The sequence below is a fragment of the Oncorhynchus gorbuscha genome, linkage group LG10 (genome assembly GCF_021184085.1).
Source record: "Oncorhynchus gorbuscha isolate QuinsamMale2020 ecotype Even-year linkage group LG10, OgorEven_v1.0, whole genome shotgun sequence".
In the NCBI taxonomy this organism is placed as follows: domain Eukaryota; kingdom Metazoa; phylum Chordata; class Actinopteri; order Salmoniformes; family Salmonidae; genus Oncorhynchus; species Oncorhynchus gorbuscha.
In genome coordinates, this window is record NC_060182.1 from 61,044,649 (window position 1) to 61,062,508 (window position 17,860).

Sequence of the window (17,860 nt, forward strand, 5' to 3'; positions counted from 1 at the left end):
GCATGCAAGCCACACACAAACACACAGCTGCAGTGATCTACCTTGGCCAGCAGGCTGAGTGGGTCCACGGCGGGTAGCTCCTGCATGATGTTGGGGACTTCCTGTTGGATGTAGAGCTGGAGCATGGAGCTCAGCTGAGACAGACCCTCCCTCCTCTCCTCTCCCATATCACACAGGTCTGTATAGGAGAAAGAGCGGTCAGTGGAGCCTCACGAGCACAGTGACACGGTCGGTCTTTGTTTTCGCATTATTCATATTTCCTGCTAAGTAATCGACTTGGAAGTATGAAGAAAAAAAAGAAATCTATGCTATATTTGTTGGCGAGAGGAAGACCGGCAACGATCCACACTGAGAGACACAGAGAAAGAGAGGTACGCACAACATTAGCTATCCTAGAAGTAGCTACTACAAATTACACTTGATTTACAGAAATAAATATGACCTGGTTCAGAATGGTGTCAACAGTACATTATGAAAAGATCAATATTTCGTGCTATAGTAATGTGTTGAAGTATATTACAAATTGTGTATACTTATGCGGGCCTTATTATCATGAAAAGAATGAAGTAATGTAAAATAAATACAATCAATCACCACATTAGAAACGATCCAACTCCAGTCCTCCAGTACCCCCCAGTACCCCCAACAGCACACATTTTTATTGTAGCCCCCAGACAAGCACAGCTGATTCAACTTGTACACTACTCATCAAGCCCTCAATGAGTTGAATCAGGTGAGTTTGTCAGAGGCTACAACAAAAATGAGTGCAGTTGGGGGTCTCAAGGAGCAGAGTTGGGAAACACCGGTCTAACAGGTTTCTGTTTAGTGACGAGTGCTGAGTGCTGTTGGGGGTCTCAAGGAGCAGAGTTGGGAAACACCGGTCTAACAGGTTTCTGTTTAGTGACGAGTGCTGAGTGCTGTTGGGGGTCTCAAGGAGCAGAGTTGGGAAACACCGGTCTAACAGGTTTCTGTTTAGTGACGAGTGCTGAGTGCTGTTGGGGGTCTCAAGGAGCAGAGTTGGGAAACACCGGTCTAACAGGTTTCTGTTTAGTGACGTTTAAGTCCCTACTACAGTGTTGTTTGTGGTGGGTAAATGAATATACGTGGCCCACCAGTCTACTGTAAACTCTACAGTCTGGGATAAAACAATTCAACGCTCATATATTTTGGAACACTTGAAAACATAAAATACACAAAGAATATATTATATACACATGAGACGATCAACAACCCAAACTGACGAGCTGCAGTTCGTTAATCACAGTTTAATACACAGAACACACATAAATCAGGCCTATATGAAATGTACTTCAGCTATGGATGTCACATGAGATTCTACATAGAAGACAAGATGCACGACACAAATGACACTAGGAACTTGTCATGAACTTGAACTCTAAAATAGAAATGGAGCATACATCATACGATACGTTCCATGACTCCTCAGATATGGTATTCTGTGCTGGGGAAAAAAAATCTGGAATACTTAAGATCTCCTGAACATGAATAGTCACTCTCAAAGAGGTTTCGAAGCGACCATTGATTTCATATTGTACTGTGTTGCTCTGCCTGCTATCTATGTGGCTAGCTACACTCTGTTACGTCGGAGCTACTAATGTGGCTCCTGTTATATTTGTCATCCATCTTCTCATCTCAGATCTCATCTAGGTCTTCAATCAGGGCTGTGCATTTCATAACCAGGGGACAACCGTTAGGATTTACCCAAACATTCTACGTACATTTCTTTCTCTTAGTCAACATTTTCTTGATGATGTGCATCCCCCTGGAGAGATATGTGATGAAAGCGCTGTGGTACCAGAGTAATCGCTCCATTAGGAAATCCAACTGACTCTCCATTGCTGCGTGGGTGCTCTCCGCCAACGTGACATTACTGAAAATGCTTAAAGTAAAGTAATCAGACCCCTTGACTTTTTCCATATTTAGTTACATTACAGCCATATCATCTACAACTGATTAAATTGTTTTTTTCACTCATCAATCTGCACACAATAATGTCAAAGCAAAAACAGGTTTGTAGAAATGTATTAAATACAAAACTGAAATATCACATTTCCAAAAGTATTCAGACCATTTACTTTGTACTTTGTTGAAGCACCTTTGGCAGCGATCACGGCCTCGAGTCGTCTTGGGTGTGATGCTACAAGCTTGGCACACCTGTATTTGGTGGGTGTTTCTCCCATTCTTCTCTGCAGTTCCTCTCAAGCCAGGTTGGATGGGGAGAGTTGCTGCACAGCTATTTTCAGGTCTCTCCAGAGATGTTCGATCGAGTTAAAGTCTGTCTGTGTGCTTAGGGTTGTTGTCCTGTTGTTGTCAACAGGTTGTTGTCCTGTTGTTGTCAACAGGTTGTTGTCCTGTAGTCTCCCAGTCCCTGCCGCTGAAAATCATCCCCACAGCATGATGCTGCCGCCACCATGCTTCAAGTGCCAGGTTTCCGCCAGACATGACGCTTGGCATTCAGGCCAAAGAGTTCAATCTTGGTTTCATCAGACCAGACAATATTGCTTCTCATGTACTGGTTCCTTTAGGTGCCTTTTGGCTAACTCCAAGCGGGCTGTCATGTGCCTTTTACTGAGGAGTGGCTTCCGTCTGTCCACTCTACCATAAAGGCCTGATTGGTGGAGTGCTGCAGAGATGGTTGTCACCTCCCTGACCAAGGTCCTCTCTCCCGATTGGTAGTTTGGCCGGACGGCCAGCTCAGGAAGAGTCTTGGTGGTTCCAAACTTCTTCTATTTAAGAATGATGGAGGAGGCCACTGTGTTCTTGGGGAGCTTCAATGTTTTGTTACCCTTCCCCAGATCTGTGCCTCGACACAATCCTGTCTCGGAGCTCTACAGACAATTCCTTTGACCTCATGGCTTGGTTTTTGCTCTGACATGCACTGTAAGCACTTGAGCTCATTTTCGAGTCTCATCTCAAAGGCTCTGAATACTTACGTAAATAAGGTATTTCTGTTTTGTATTTGTAATACATTTGCAAACATTTCTAAAAACCTGTTTTCGCTTTGTCATTATGGGGTATTGTGTGTAGATTGATGAGGTAAACCATGTATTTAACACATTTTAGAGTAAGGCTGTCACGAAACTAAATGTGGAAAAAGGGAAGGGGTCTGAATACCTTCCGAATGCACTGTAACTGCACTTGTGTTGACGGATGTGTAATTGTATCTGTTGCTTTTGAATTGCATTTGTTCTAGTGTGTAATTGTAAATGTATAGTGTTGTATTGAGACTGACCATGTTGATGTATTGTTCCCTTGTAAAATGAGACCCTGATCTCAATGGGTTTCCCCTGGTTAAATAAATAGTGGGGGAACAAAATGAAAAGAAAAATCTTCAAAAACCATAATCTAGTGGTGGTGCCTATTATTCTCCTTCCCTTTCCCTTCCTAGTGGTTTCCATAGTAGGTACTTGGAGGAGTCTCTCTGCCGCCATCTTAGTTTCTGATAATTACAAGTGAAATAACCTGGGTCCATTAATACTGGTTACGGTCACCGACAGACACCATACTGTTTCTATCATATACAGTATCTGCATGCTAGTCGACCAACATAGTCAAAACAGAGACTTCGTGATCACCATTATAATGAGAAGATTTGCTTTGGTCACATCTGAGCTGCCTTGTTGACCGCTTCCTGTATATTTCATGAGGAGTGATGCTCTGGTTATATTCCCATGTTGTGGGAAGCTGCTAGCTAGACTAAGAGACTGGAAGAAAGCCACAGGTTTTAGCCAGACAGATACAATTTCTCCTTCCGCCGCTACTACTGTACACAATGTGTCTGACACTGTCCTCATCATGTCTAAAGTCCCCATTATGTCTGACATTGTCCTCATCATGTCTAAAGTCCCCATTATGTCTTACACCGACCAAACTGTGTCTGGTACCGTCTAAACTAGGTATGATGTCCCCAATATGTCTGACAATGTCCCTGTGTCTAATACTGTCCCCACTTTGTCACATCTAACCAACACCTGGTCCTGTAGCTGACGCTGTGTACTTAATCTGAGACCTGGGGACAACATGTAAACACCACCAGCAGATGCACAGCCATGCCAGGCTAGAAAGGACTTCTCCTGCTGTCGGAGTAGATGTTTGTGTTTGATAGATGAATGTAAAGAACTGTGGAGGAGATTGTGATTGACTCTGTATCTTTCCATATGTATATATGTTGTTTTGTTAGAAGAGAAAGGCAAATCAAAGTATTGAATGTCACTTTTGTAAGGGAGGTGGGAGAGACTTACGTGACTCATGCTCCTCTAAAGAACACAGCCCTGAAGAAGTCTTCGATGGACTCAACTAAAGGAAGAGAAGAGGGAGAGGGGGGGGGGAGAGAGATGTAGGAGGTAGAAGTGGTGGAAAAACAAAAGACGAAAATGGTAAAAGTGTCAAACTAGACGAGATCAATTATTTATCATGAGAACCGTCTAAAAACGAAACAACCTTTCTCATCCAGGTCTGTTAACCCTAGTAAAGGGTTGGGCTCAATTCAATCTTCATTTTCTGTGAGGATTTTTCAACTTCTGAAATGAGTTTCAAATCACTTCCTGAAATGACTGGATTGAAAAACGGATTGACCAGTCAATTCAGGACATTGAACCAATCGTTGAGCGAGTCAGGGGAGGCGTACCAATCTAAAGATGATCCTGGCTGCCAGACGGACAGAGTCAGAGGGGATTCTGGGATGGAGGCTGCGGAGACATTTACACTCCCTCTTATGGTCCGACCATGCCCGTTTCTGGAGAGAAAACACATCATTAAAAAAATATTTTATTTGTGTTCATATGGGTAGAAAATATATAGGAATAGGACCAGTACAAACTGAAAAGGCGTCGAGAGAATTGGAAAAAAACTGAAGGGAATAAATTCTTGAAAATAAAAGTTAAGGCAACATGAAGTGGAAGAGAGGGGAAACATTGTGTGCACTTTACAAACACACACAGGCAGATGTGCATGAGTGTGCATGTGTGTATGGCTGTGTGCGTGCATGCGTGCGTGAGTGAGTGAGTGAGTGAGTGAGTGAGTGAGTGAGTGAGTGAGTGAGTGAGTGAGTGAGTGAGTGAGTGAGTGAGTGAGTGAGTGAGTGGGTTGGGAAGTCAGAGGCGTTTGTTAGCGGGAAATCAGAGGGAATGGTGACATGTCATATCAGAGAGGAGTGGAGGAGGCTACACTAGGGTTAGGGGTTACCCTATCAGAATAAGGTCACAGTTGGGGGGGATAAAAAGCACATGTCAAAATTTGATAGGACCTCGTGTGAAATTGACCAATAAAGTGTGATGTGAAAGAAAGATGGCTAAAAGGTGAATATACCGTGTTGGCTTGAGATCTGTGCATGTCAGATTCTAATTTACACAGAAGCAGTGTTTGCACTATACAAGACTTCTGTTGATTTCAATTTTGGTGCAACAGGGGCTGGATGTTGCTTTGCACCATGCCTGGAAATACTCTAGGGGAAACACTGCCCAGAAGGATGAGATAGATGAGCGCACACACACATTTGTCACTAACGCACACCTGTTGCGTAATGGAAACCAGTTTATATGGGGAGCAGCAGTGGACAGCATTGTGTCATTCATTTCATTAGGTGACATCATGTGCTGATGAAGGAATTAGGTCAGTCTCAGATGTTACACTGCACACACACACACACACACACATCCCTAGGTCTATTGTTCCCCTACAATAGGGTTATTTCTTTCACATCCATATTCCCTTTCTTTAGGTACTTGAATGAGTGGAAACAGCAATGGACAAAATGAGAGAACTTCTAGTTGGGCTGCTTACCTGGCAGGCGACGTCACAATACCGTGCTACCTTACACTGAGAACATCTCAGGAGGGTTTCACGCCTAAAGAGACAGAGAGAGAGCGTGGGAGACAGAGAGAGAGAGATGGAGGGGAGAGGTAGACAGAGAGAGAGAAACAACATTAACTCAGTTGATTTGGGGAGTTTTTCCCTCTGAGGCAGTGCGCCAAATACAGTGCCTTCAGAAGGTATTCGTCACACCCCTTGACTTTTTCCACATTGTTGGGGTACAGCCTGAATTTTAAATTGAGATTTGTCGTCACTGGCATACACCATAATGTCAAAGTGGAATTGTTTGACATTAATACAAATTCATTAAAAGAATAAAAGCTTAAGTAACTATGCAAATGTTTACTCATGAACTTAGAGGCTTTCCATAACAAATGGGTGAAATACTATTGACTCAAGACGTCAAAAAAGCCTAAATAATGCCTTGCAAAGGCGACCTATTGAATATCTATACACCCAGTCACTACAAAGATAAAGGCCTCCTTCCTAACTCAGTTGCCAGAGAGGAAGGAAACCACAACGAGGTCAATGGTGATTTTAAAACAGTTTGCGTAATGGCTGTGATAAGAGACAACTGAGGATGGATCAAAAACATTGTAGTTACTCCACCATAGTAAACTAACTGACAGAGTGAAAAGAAGGAAGCATGTACAGAATAAAAAATATTCCAGAACATGTGTCCTGTTTGCAACAAGGAACGAAAGTAATACTGCAAAAAATGTGGCAAAGCAATTCACTTTTTGTTCTGAATAAAAAAAGTGTTATGTTTGGGGCAAATCCAATACTACATATTGCAGAGTACCACCATATTTATTGAGTACCTCCATATTTTCAATCATAGTGGTGGCTGCATCATGTTATGTGTATGCTTGTAATCGTTAGGGAGTTTCAGGATAAAAACAAACAAAAAAGGAAATGGAATGGAGCTAAGCACAGGAAAATCCTGGAGGAAAACCTGAGTCAGTCTGCTTTCCACCGGACATTGGGAAATTAATTCACCCTTCAGCTGGACAATAACCTAAAACATAAAGCCAAATCAACACTGGAGTTGCTTACCAAGAAGAGGGTGAATGTTCCTGAGTGGCCGAGTTACAGTTTTCAATAAAATCTGTTTGAAAATCTATTGCGATATCTGAAAGTGGCTGTCTGGCAATGATCAACAACCAATTTGACAGAGCTTGAAGAATTTTGAAAAGAATAATGGGCAAATCCAGGTGTGGAATCGAGAAATATTAGTGTTGTATTTTTCATACTTTTTTTTAATACAAATGTTAGAATTTTTCTTCCACTTTGACATTAGTATTTTCTTTAGATTGACAATTAAATCATGTTTTTTTGGCAACAATTTTAATTCCAACTAATTCCAGCACTGCATCTCAGATACCCATGAAACTCATGAAATATGGCGTCTTCAAATGAAGAATCTGTGCCGTTGGGGGTAACTTGAGGACCGGAGTTGGGAAACACTGCCCTAAATGACACCCTATAACCTAGTCCTAGATAATACACTACCTTTGACCTGGGACACATTAGGGGTGGCAAGTGGCTACAGTAGTGCACCAAAGGTAATAGGGTAGCATTTGAGACACAGGTTTTGTTTCTGAACCTGAAGAGGATCCACTGAAACCAGTCACTGGTGTACAGTATGCCCCCAAGACATCATTTGAATGGCATGACTAACCACACTTTCATCAGCAGTATGTATCAAGCAGTAAGTGTGTGTGTGTGTGTGTCTACTTAACATATTTCTTCAAATCTCTCAGTCTCCTGAACTGTGTGTGCACGATGTCTGACAACGGATAGACACGACCCCTGGGTATATCTGGTTAATAGCTTGCTCCAGTCAAATCAACATGACTCGCTCAATGTTCTGTGTTCAGCATTTCTACCTCGGTCTGTGCCTGAGGCTTGTGTGCCTGTGTGTGTGCCTGTGTGTGTGTGTGTGTGTGTGTGTGTGTGTGTGTGTGTGTGTGTGTGTGTGTGTGTGTGTGTGTGTGTGTGTGTGTGTGTGTGTGTGTGTGTGTGTGTGTGTGTGTGTGTGTGTGTGTGTGTGTGTGTGTGTGTGTGTGTGTACATGTTTTATTTTCTCCCTTTGTAAAGTAATTCCAACAGAAAGCTGCAGGTCCTTACAATCCAAACATATGTAATCTAATCATGAAGTATTATGAGTGGTCCTTATGATTCTGCCACTGACGCATGAGAATGTGACATTAAGGACGTAATCTTAGCTCACATTACTAGGCTGCACACACGCACGCACACACACTGCTGGCAGCAGCCTGCTTCCTCTCAGCATGAAAGACATTGAGTGTTTCCTATCCATTCATTTGTCAGAATGGTTAAAATACTTTGCAGTTGTTTTTGGCTCTCTGAGACGCAGCTAACACACTTACCCTCCCAATTCCCTAATAACCTCCTCCTAACACGCACACACACACACACACACAACTATATATGGGGGTCAGAACCACTTAAAATCTTCCAACAGGCATTTCCTGGGTCTGTTTCTATAACAGGCAGAGAGATAAGGGGAGTCAGAGGAGAGAATGATGAAAAACTACAGACTTTACTGTAAAAAACATTCAATGGTCTGTGAAGTCTATAAGAGTGATTCTTCATGAAACCAGGAACAAAAAGACATGGCATATTTATGACATTGTGGCCTTACCCAGGCCTCCTTTTAGACTCCATAATGTTTCATCCGTAGGTGCTACAAAGTAAACATTGGTGTCATATGAAGCTTTACCACTTTCTCTGTGATACGAGTAGTATTTTAACTTGAATAACAATTCTTACATTTATTTGTGCATATAAAAAATAAACATGAATATTGAAAATAAAACAATGTAGATTTGGCAAATGTTTGTATATATTGTTGAATATAATATACTATAGGGGAATATCACAGTTCCAGAGGGGATCTCTGCCAGTTTAAAAGTTTAGGCCCATTTTAAATAGAGAAACAGGGCCACTGTTTCGGGGCCACGCACCTCTTCCCGTGGTTATACAGTATTTCCAGAACTGACGTGCCACAATTTTTTTGCATACAAATTTCAACAACATGTTCATTACTGTGGTTCCAAATAGGTTAAAGAAAATATATACGGGGTGACTCATATATTCAAAAGATAAAAATCGTGTTAATTAAAAAGCACTCTGCTTTGAAGAAAAAAAAAAGTAAAGTGTACAAGACCTTGTACATGCCAGAATTAGGAGACAAACTACTCATCCCACACAGCACTGCGATTTGTATTGCCCAATCACAGAACATATACAAGTCACGTGACCACTGGGCGTTCTTGAAACATGGCGGTTGTTTCAAATGTCTAATTAGCTTGCTAAGTAACCGTACACAGTAGCATCAAAGATACTGATAACTAAAGGTTTCCCCTTTTGTCTGTGCTAGCTTTGGTGAAGCCTAATGCCAGTAGTCTTCTCTACTAGGCGGAAAACAACCACTAGAAAGCTTGTGATGCTTATAAACATAATATAAGGATACTTCTATTTAAGAATCGAACACGCAATACACACGACACTGCGTGCTGCTGACTGCTTCTTTTATAGAGAATGCATTTCACACTTCTCTTCGTCCCGAAAATAAACCATGACATATATATGACGGCACTCGCGATATAGCACCGTCACAGACGCAAACTGAACTTGTCGTGTGCGTTAGAACAGACCCAGGATCTGTTTCTGTGGCGGCAGAAACACTTAAGCTCATGGTTAGTGTAGTTTTTGGTGCTAATTTGAAACCAGAAATTGACAGTAAAAACACGACTTCAACACAGAGGTTGAAACAATCATAACCGATGGGCAATACATGAACATACGAATTGTTTTGCAATATTAGGAGAAAATAGAACGTCTACGTTGCACATTAATATTGCTAATATTTAATATCACCACGGTTTATGAAGATTGAGAACACCAGTCACAGAACCACTCCTTGGAGCCCTATTGGCATAGTAGGACATCTAACCAATCACAGCCCTCCTTTTACTTGTATCATTGTTTGTCCTGCAAATATCCAGCAGAGGACGACCATTTTGAATCCATTTTCACATTCACTCTGTTGGTAATGCTTACAAATTGGATCATAACTCTAAAAGTAGCAGAGACCCCACTCTGGGACTTTGATATGCCCATATAGAATATTATGTTAAACAAAAAATAGAAAAATATCAAAATCAAACATTTCCTATTTTTTTAATCATGTTTATATTTTTATATAAATAAATGAATGTAAGAAAATGGTTAGAAATCAAAATACGACTCATATCACAGAGAAAGTGGTAATAATTCATATGAGACCAATGTTTGCTTTGTAGCACCTACAAAGCAAAGTCTTAAAGGAGGCCTGGGTAAGGCCACAATGTCATGAATATGATGAACTATTTCTCAATGTTGCTTTTAGATAAAAAATGTCACAAAGACGTCAACAATCTTTACTACTAAGGACCATTTTAGAGATTAAATCTTGTGAAATACCCCCAAAATCATTGTATTTTTTTTGTCCTGGTGATGGTTTTGTGAAGAATCAAGTCAAGGATAAGAGCGTCTGCTAAATGACTTAAATGTAATGTAAATGTAAAGCTAGGAGCTGAAACATACACCAGAGACTTCTCCAGTATCCTGATCAGATACATAGTAAATCAAACAGAATGATAAAACCTACAGCCTTCCAGTTGCGTTTCAGATACAGCAGTGGGCTATCTCATGCCATGGCTCTGTTTATTATTCAGTTCACCCATGAACGCTTTACCCAACACAACTTTTACAGGACTTGAACTACTTTTATCTCTATTTATCTTGGGCAGGATATAGGCTCTGTGTAATGACATCACTCAGAGCTTTTTCCTTAACAGCTTGGACTGGACTTCCTCTGGATAAGGACCTGGCAAACACTGGGATTTATACCGTGTGTGTGTGTGTGTGTGTGTGTGTGTGTGTGTGTGTGTGTGTGTGTGTGTGTGTGTGTGTGTGTGTGTGTGTGTGTGTGTGTGTGTGTGTGTGTGTGTGTGTGTGTGTGTGTGTGTGTGTGTGTGTGTGTGTGTGTGTGTGTGTGTGTGTGTGTGTGTGTGTGTGTGTGTGTGTGTGTGTGTGTGTCTGCGTCCTTGGCCAGTACTGCTTCTGTTCAAAGATGACCAATAACATTATCGATGTAGAATGACAGAGAAACAGAGACAGAGCGAGAAGCATCAGTTGATGATATGCCGGACATGCAGATAGCTAATCGTTCTGAGATCCTATGGAGAGAAAGAGAGCCAGAGAAAGATGGATATCTACACTAACCATGGGGTTCTCTCAACACACACACACACGAGAACAAAGAGGCTTCATCTCAGTCCTGTAATTACTGGGCCTGGCTACATGTTGTGGAATAAACCAGTGCACGCACACACAAGGAATGCTGGGATACATTTGGAACCATCAGATCAACAGTGAGTGTGAATAATCCGGTCTGCTCTACTGACCTCATATGCTTTACATTTACATTACATTTACATACCATGTAGACGCCCTGACAGACTCACACACACTATTCTGTTGACCTCAGTCAGTCTACTTTCTCTGTAAATATCAGTATTACCGTACACAGATTGACTACTGCTGTTTGGGATTATTGGGATTATTGGCCTGGTCCTGTTAAGACCTATTTTATTGAGTCGATTAGATCTCTTATGTTCTCTTTCTCCAGTTCAAGGCAAGGACTACTGTAGATATGTCCATCTTCGGGGTCTGTACCCAAAATGTGCATCTTCTCCTCTAAATCTTTATTTCCCCCCCCCACCCACCCCCACATCTCATGACTTTCATCTCTCTCTCTAGGTAATTTTGTTACCAAACTTCGTATCTGCACTGTTCTTCAAGTAAATGTGTTTTTGCTAAATGTTCTGTGGAAATAGTTCAACTATATGCACAAGGACTACATTTATCTTTGCAATCATTGGTTTTTGTTTGGTATACATTTTAAAGGGAAAAATCACGACAACAACAAAAAGCCCCTGCCTGTCTCTCTCTCTTCCTCTCTCGTCTGAGCGGATTTTAGTTGACTTAGCAGGTGATGACGCTCCGCTTGAGAGAATCCGTATCCTGGCACCTAATCAATATTCATGACTATGTTAAAGTGAGTTTATTAAGAAATGTTGACAAGCAATATAGAATTAAAGTACCTTTCTCTCTCTCTCGCTCTCTTTCTCTTACTCTCATCAGATGGAATACTGGTACTGTACATGATGAATGAAGATGGAAGTGTCCTTTGATGGAAGTGTGTGCATGGTAATTCATTTCCTCAGTAAGCTGTATAGCGATGGTTCAGTGTTAGGTAGTAATTAGCGGGGCCCTTTTCCACGGGCTGCCCATCGTGCCTGACTGATTTTCTCATTTCCAGGCCTCTGATCTGACAAGTCTGTGTGTGCATTTGTGTGCGTGCGCAAGGTTTAAGATGGTATATAGCAGGTTGTAATGCCTGGAGCATTCTAATGTAAGCTGCTGTGTGACCAAAGCCCACATTTGATCTTCTGACCAGGGATACGGCAGGATAGACGAGGCCGTCTTGGGAAAAGAGACACTTTGGACGGTAGGCCCGAGCGATGTACAGTTGATATCGTTTACCGGGGTATTGTGAAATAGCGATAGATGAAGACTCGGAGGCTGCAGGGGTGCATGCTACGCCACTGCTTATAAATTCAATCTAAGATGTGTCCAATCAATGGAATCCAGATCAGGGTTCCAGCGATGCATTTGGTTTGCTAACTTGCTATTTAAAAAGTGTCCAGATCAAGCTTCTTGGTTACAGCAGAGACATTCAATCACCTCCTGGATCAAGATCCCGGTTGACAAAATTATTTTGTGTATAAAAAACTAAAATAAAAATAGTTTTTTTCCCCCTCTTCTCAAATAGGGCCCCTTGAGTGCACTTCCGGTAATACCGTACAGAAACGGTATGATGGTATGAAAATGTGGACAAAGACCAACCCTACTCGACACACAAATTATTATTATTAAGGCCACAACAAATAATGTATTGTCAATCCTTCTATACCACGAAAACTCTAGGTTTGATGGCGACAGAAGATAAACTTTTCAAACACAGTGAAACAGGTACTTGCCTAAATAAACGCACATTTTTGTTTTCCATTTCGCTATAGCGGACAAGACCGTGGTGTCGGAGTGATAATGTCACTATGATGCTAATCAAGATTTGACTAGATTCTAACCGCTACAGCTGCACTGGTCAATAAAAAACACATATGACCTAGTTGAATGTCTCAAACTTTACCACGGCATCGATGACACACACACACACACACACACACACACACACACACACACACACACACACACACACACACACACACACACACACACACACACACACATACTAGAGCTGACCCCATTTGTCGATTGTTTGGTTGACCAAGATCTTTTTAAATCGAGTAATCACAAATCTACACTACTGTTAAAAAGTTGTGGTCACTTAGAAATGTCCTTGTTTTCCATGAAAACATACATGAAATGAGTTGCAATATGAATAGGAACTATAGTGAAGACCTTGACAAGGTTATAAATAATGATTTTTAATTTAAATAATAATTGTGTCATTTGCCTTCGTCAAAGAATCCCCCATTTGCAGAAATGACAACCTTGCAGATCTTTGGCATTCTAGTTGTCAATTTGTTGAGGTAATCTGAAGAGATGTCATGCCATGCTTCCTGAAGCACCTCCCACAAGTTGGATTTGGCTTGATGGGCATTTCTTACGGACCATACGATGAAGCTGCTCCCACAACAGCTCAATAGTGTTGAGATCCGGTGACTGTGCGGGCCACTCCATTATAGACAGAATACCAGCTGACTGCTTCTTCCCTAAATAGATATTGCGTAGTTTGGAGCTGTTCGTTGTCCTGTTGTAGGAGGGAATTGGCTCCAATTAAGCGCTGTCCACAGGGTATGGCACGGCATTGCAAAATGGAGTTATAGCGTTCCTTCAAGATCCCTTTTACCCTGTACAAATCTCCCACTTTACCAGCACCAAAGCACCCCCAGACCATCACATTGTCTCCACCATGCTTGACAGATGGCGCCAAGCACTCCTCCAGCATCTTTACATTTTTTCTGCGTCTCACGAATGTTCTTCTTTGTGATCCGAAACACCTCAAACTTCGATTCGTCTGTCCGTAACACCTTTTTTCCAATCTTCCTCTGTCCAGGGTCTATGTTCTTTTGCCCATCTTAATCTTTTCTTTTTATTGGCCAGTCTGAGATATGGCTTTATCTTTGCAACTCTGCCTAGAAGGCCAGTATCCCGGAGTCACCTCTTCACTGTTGACGTTGAGACTGGTGTTTTGCGGGTACTATTTAATGAAGCTGTCGGTTGAGGACGTTTGAGGCATCCGTTTCTCAAACTACACTCTAATGTACTTGTCCTCTTGCTCAGTTGTGCACCGGGGCCTCCCACTTCTCTTTCTATTCTGGTCAGAGCCAGTTTGCGCTGTTCTGTGAAGGGAGTAGTACACAGCGTTGTACCAGATGTTTAGTTTCTTGGCAATTTCTCACATTTCTCGCCTTCATTTCTCAGAACAAGAAAAGACTGACGAGTTCCAGAAGAAAGTTCTTTGTTTCTGGCCATTTTGAGCCTGTAATCGAACCCACAAATGCTGATGTCCCAGATACTCAACTGGCCCCAGAAGGCCAGTTTTATTGCTTCTTTAATCAGAACAACAGTTTTCAGCTGTGCTAACATAACCCTTTTGCAATTTTCTAATGATCAATTATCATTTTAAAAACGATAAACTTGGATTAGCTAACACAACGTGCTATTGAAACACAGGAGTGACACGGAACCCAAACCGGCTGCATGCGTGCGCCATCGTGCATAAATGTATTTTGTCCCCCTACACCAAACCCGATCGTGACACACAGGTTAAAATATCTAAACAAACTCTGAAACAATGGCATTAATTTGGGGACAGGTCGAAATGCATTAAACATTTCTGGAAATTTAGTTAGTTAGCTTGCACTTAATGGCTAATTTGTCCTATTTAGCTAGCTTGCTGTTGCTACCTAATTTGTCCTGGGATATAAACATTGAGTTGTTGTTTTACCTGAAATGCACAAGGTCTTCTACTCCGACAATTAATCCACACATAAAACGGTCAACCAAATCATTTCTAGTCATCTCTCCTCCTTCCAGGCTTTTCATCTTTGAACTTATATGGTGATTGACATCTAAACCTTCATAGTATTACTACACCAACCGGCAACACAGTTAGTCTTTCAATCACCCACGTGGGCATAACCATTGAGGAGATGGCACGTGGGTACCTGAGTCTATAAACCAATGAGGTGATGGGAGAGGCGGGACTTGCAGCACGATCTGCGTTAGAAATAGGAATGACTTCTATTTTATCCCTTGACAATGCAGACGCTCGTTGACATGCGAGAGCAGTGTGGGTGCAATACTTGAATAACATAAGTTTATGAATCTATTTTGCAACGCTCACGAGCGGTGTGGTCAGCCTGTGACAATTGCTGATAACGGGCCTCTGTACGCCTATGTCAATATTCCATAAAAAATGCCATTTCCAGCTACAATAGTCATTTACAACTTTAACGTCTACAATGTATTTCTGATCAATTTGATGTTATTTTAAAATGGACAATTTTGGGGGGATTTTCTTTCAAAAACAAGGACATTTCTTAGTGACCCCAAACTTTTGAACAGTAGTGTATTTTTTAAAGCACATGAGACACCTGTCTGACTCACGCCTTGTAGACTATATTGATTTCTGGCTCTTATTTAGTAGTTGTGTTTTCATTTTTAATAGCAGTGCTTAGCCTCTTCAACCTATGGGGGCGCTATGTCATTATTGGATAAAAAGATGTGCCCGTTTTAAGCGCAATATTTTGACACGAAAAGATGCTCGACTATGCATGGAATTGACAGCCTTGGAAAGACAAAACTCTGACGTTTCCAAAACTGCAAAGATATTATCTGTGAGTGCCCCAGAACTAATGCTACAGGCGAAACCAAGATGAAGTTTCATACAGGAAATGCCCCAGATTCTGAAGGCGCTGTGTTCCAATGTCTCCTTATATGGCTGTCAATGCGCCAGGAATGAGCCTACCCTTTGTGTCGTTTCTCCAAGGTGTCTAGAGCATTGTGACGCGTTTGTAGGCATATCATTGGAAGATTGACCATAAGAGACTACATTTACCTGGTGTCCCGCCCGGTGTCCTGTGTCAAAATTATTGCGTAATCTGTAGGTCCATGCGCGTTCCAATTCTTCAGAAGAGAAAGTCAACTGCCAGGAAGGATTTTATCATCGATAGATATGTGAAAAACACCTTGAGGATTGATTCTAAACATCAGTTTGCCATGTTTCTGTCGATATTATGGAGTTCATTTGGAAAAAAGTTTGCGGTTTAACCCGTTACTCCTACCCCCTACTTTTTAGAACATTCTGTTAAAAATCGCGCAACATTTCAGCGCCCTGCTGCTCATGCCAGGAATATAGTATATGCATATGATTAGTATGTGTGGACAGAAAACACTCAGACGTTTATAAAACTGGTTAAATCACGGCTGTGACTAACAGAACGTGCGTTTCATCGAAAAGCGCAGGAAAATCTGATCACTGAAAATGGAAATATATATCCATCCGCCACTTCAACCCATTGATAAAGGCGAACCACAATAAATGGGGCTGAGGTTGCAATACCTACAGCTTCCACACAATGTCAACAGTCTTGTCATTTGCCTAGGCTTTGTTTCTTGGTCAAACGAAGAAGAGACAAGCCATTTCTTCAGGTCTCCGACCGGATATTTTGGTTGAGATTTACCCGGACATTATTTACAGACGGACAGCTAAAGAATATACATTTACATTTACATTTAAGTCATTTAGCAGACGCTCTTATCCAGAGCGACTTACAAATTGGACGCCTCGTGATCAATTTGGTCGCTTATTAACGTGTACTAATACCTAAAGTTGCATTACAAAAGTATTTCGAAGTGTTTTGTTAAAGTCTATCGTCAACTTTTTTTATTTTAAAAAATGACGTTACAAGACGCTATTTTTTTCGTTTATCACACAGTCTTCATAGATCGATATCTAGGCTATATATGGACCGATTTAATCGAAAACAAGACCCAATAGTGATTATGGGACATCTAGGAGTGCCAACAAAGAAGATGGTCAAAGGTAATGAATGTTTTATATTTTATTTGTGCAGTTTATGTAACGACGACTATGCTAATTATTTCGTTTACGTCCCCTGCGGGTCTTTTGGAGTGTTACATGCTATCAGATAATAGCTTCTCATGCTTTCGCCGAAAAGCATTTTAAAAATCTGACTTGTTGACTGGATTCACAACGAGTGTAGCTTTAATCCAATACCCTGCATGTGTATTTTAATGAACGTTATAGTTTTAACTAGTACTATTAGCATTTAGCGTAGCACATTTGCATTTCCAGATGTCTAGATGGGACGCCTGCGTGTCAGGTAGGAGCAAGAGGTTAAGGACTTAATTTTCGTTTTTTTCCTTACCCAAACGTGATGAAGAATGATGAAGAAAACGAACCGATTTGTCAACAAAAATAATATTTTTTGTAAAACGGAACATTTGCTATCTAACTGAGAGTCTCCTCATTGAAAACATCTGAAGTTCTTCAAAGGTAAATGATTTTATTTGAATCCTTTTCTGGTTTTTGTGAAACTGTTGCCTGCTGAATGCTAACGCTAAATGCTATGCTAGCAATCAATACTGTTACACAAATGCTTGTTTTGCAATGGTTGAAAAGCATATCTTGAAAATCTGAGATGACAGTGTTGTTGATCTTACCCATCCCGGATCCGGGATCGTGAATACACCCTCAGGCTCATTACCATAATGCAACGTTAACGATTTCTAAAAATCGCAAATGAAATGAAATAAATATGCCTGCTCTCAAGCTTAGCCTTTTCTTAACACTGTCATCTCAGATTTTCAAAATATGCTTTTGAACCATAGAAAATCAAGC

The 17,860-nt window shown here is 41.2% G+C and overlaps 1 protein-coding gene across 1 annotated transcript in view; it reads right to left on the bottom strand.

The window, feature by feature from the left end:
* smyd3 (SET and MYND domain containing 3) overlaps nucleotides 1–17,860 on the bottom strand; it is a 207,828-nt gene that overhangs the window by 180,683 nt on the left and 9,285 nt on the right. Inside the window, exons 2-5 of the mRNA XM_046366549.1 lie at nucleotides 5,803–5,866; nucleotides 4,649–4,756; nucleotides 4,263–4,317; nucleotides 42–178 (exon numbers count right to left, since the gene is read on the bottom strand). Coding sequence (XP_046222505.1) covers nucleotides 42–178; nucleotides 4,263–4,317; nucleotides 4,649–4,756; nucleotides 5,803–5,866 — 364 coding nt within the window. The remainder of the gene's footprint in view (nucleotides 1–41; nucleotides 179–4,262; nucleotides 4,318–4,648; nucleotides 4,757–5,802; nucleotides 5,867–17,860) is intronic.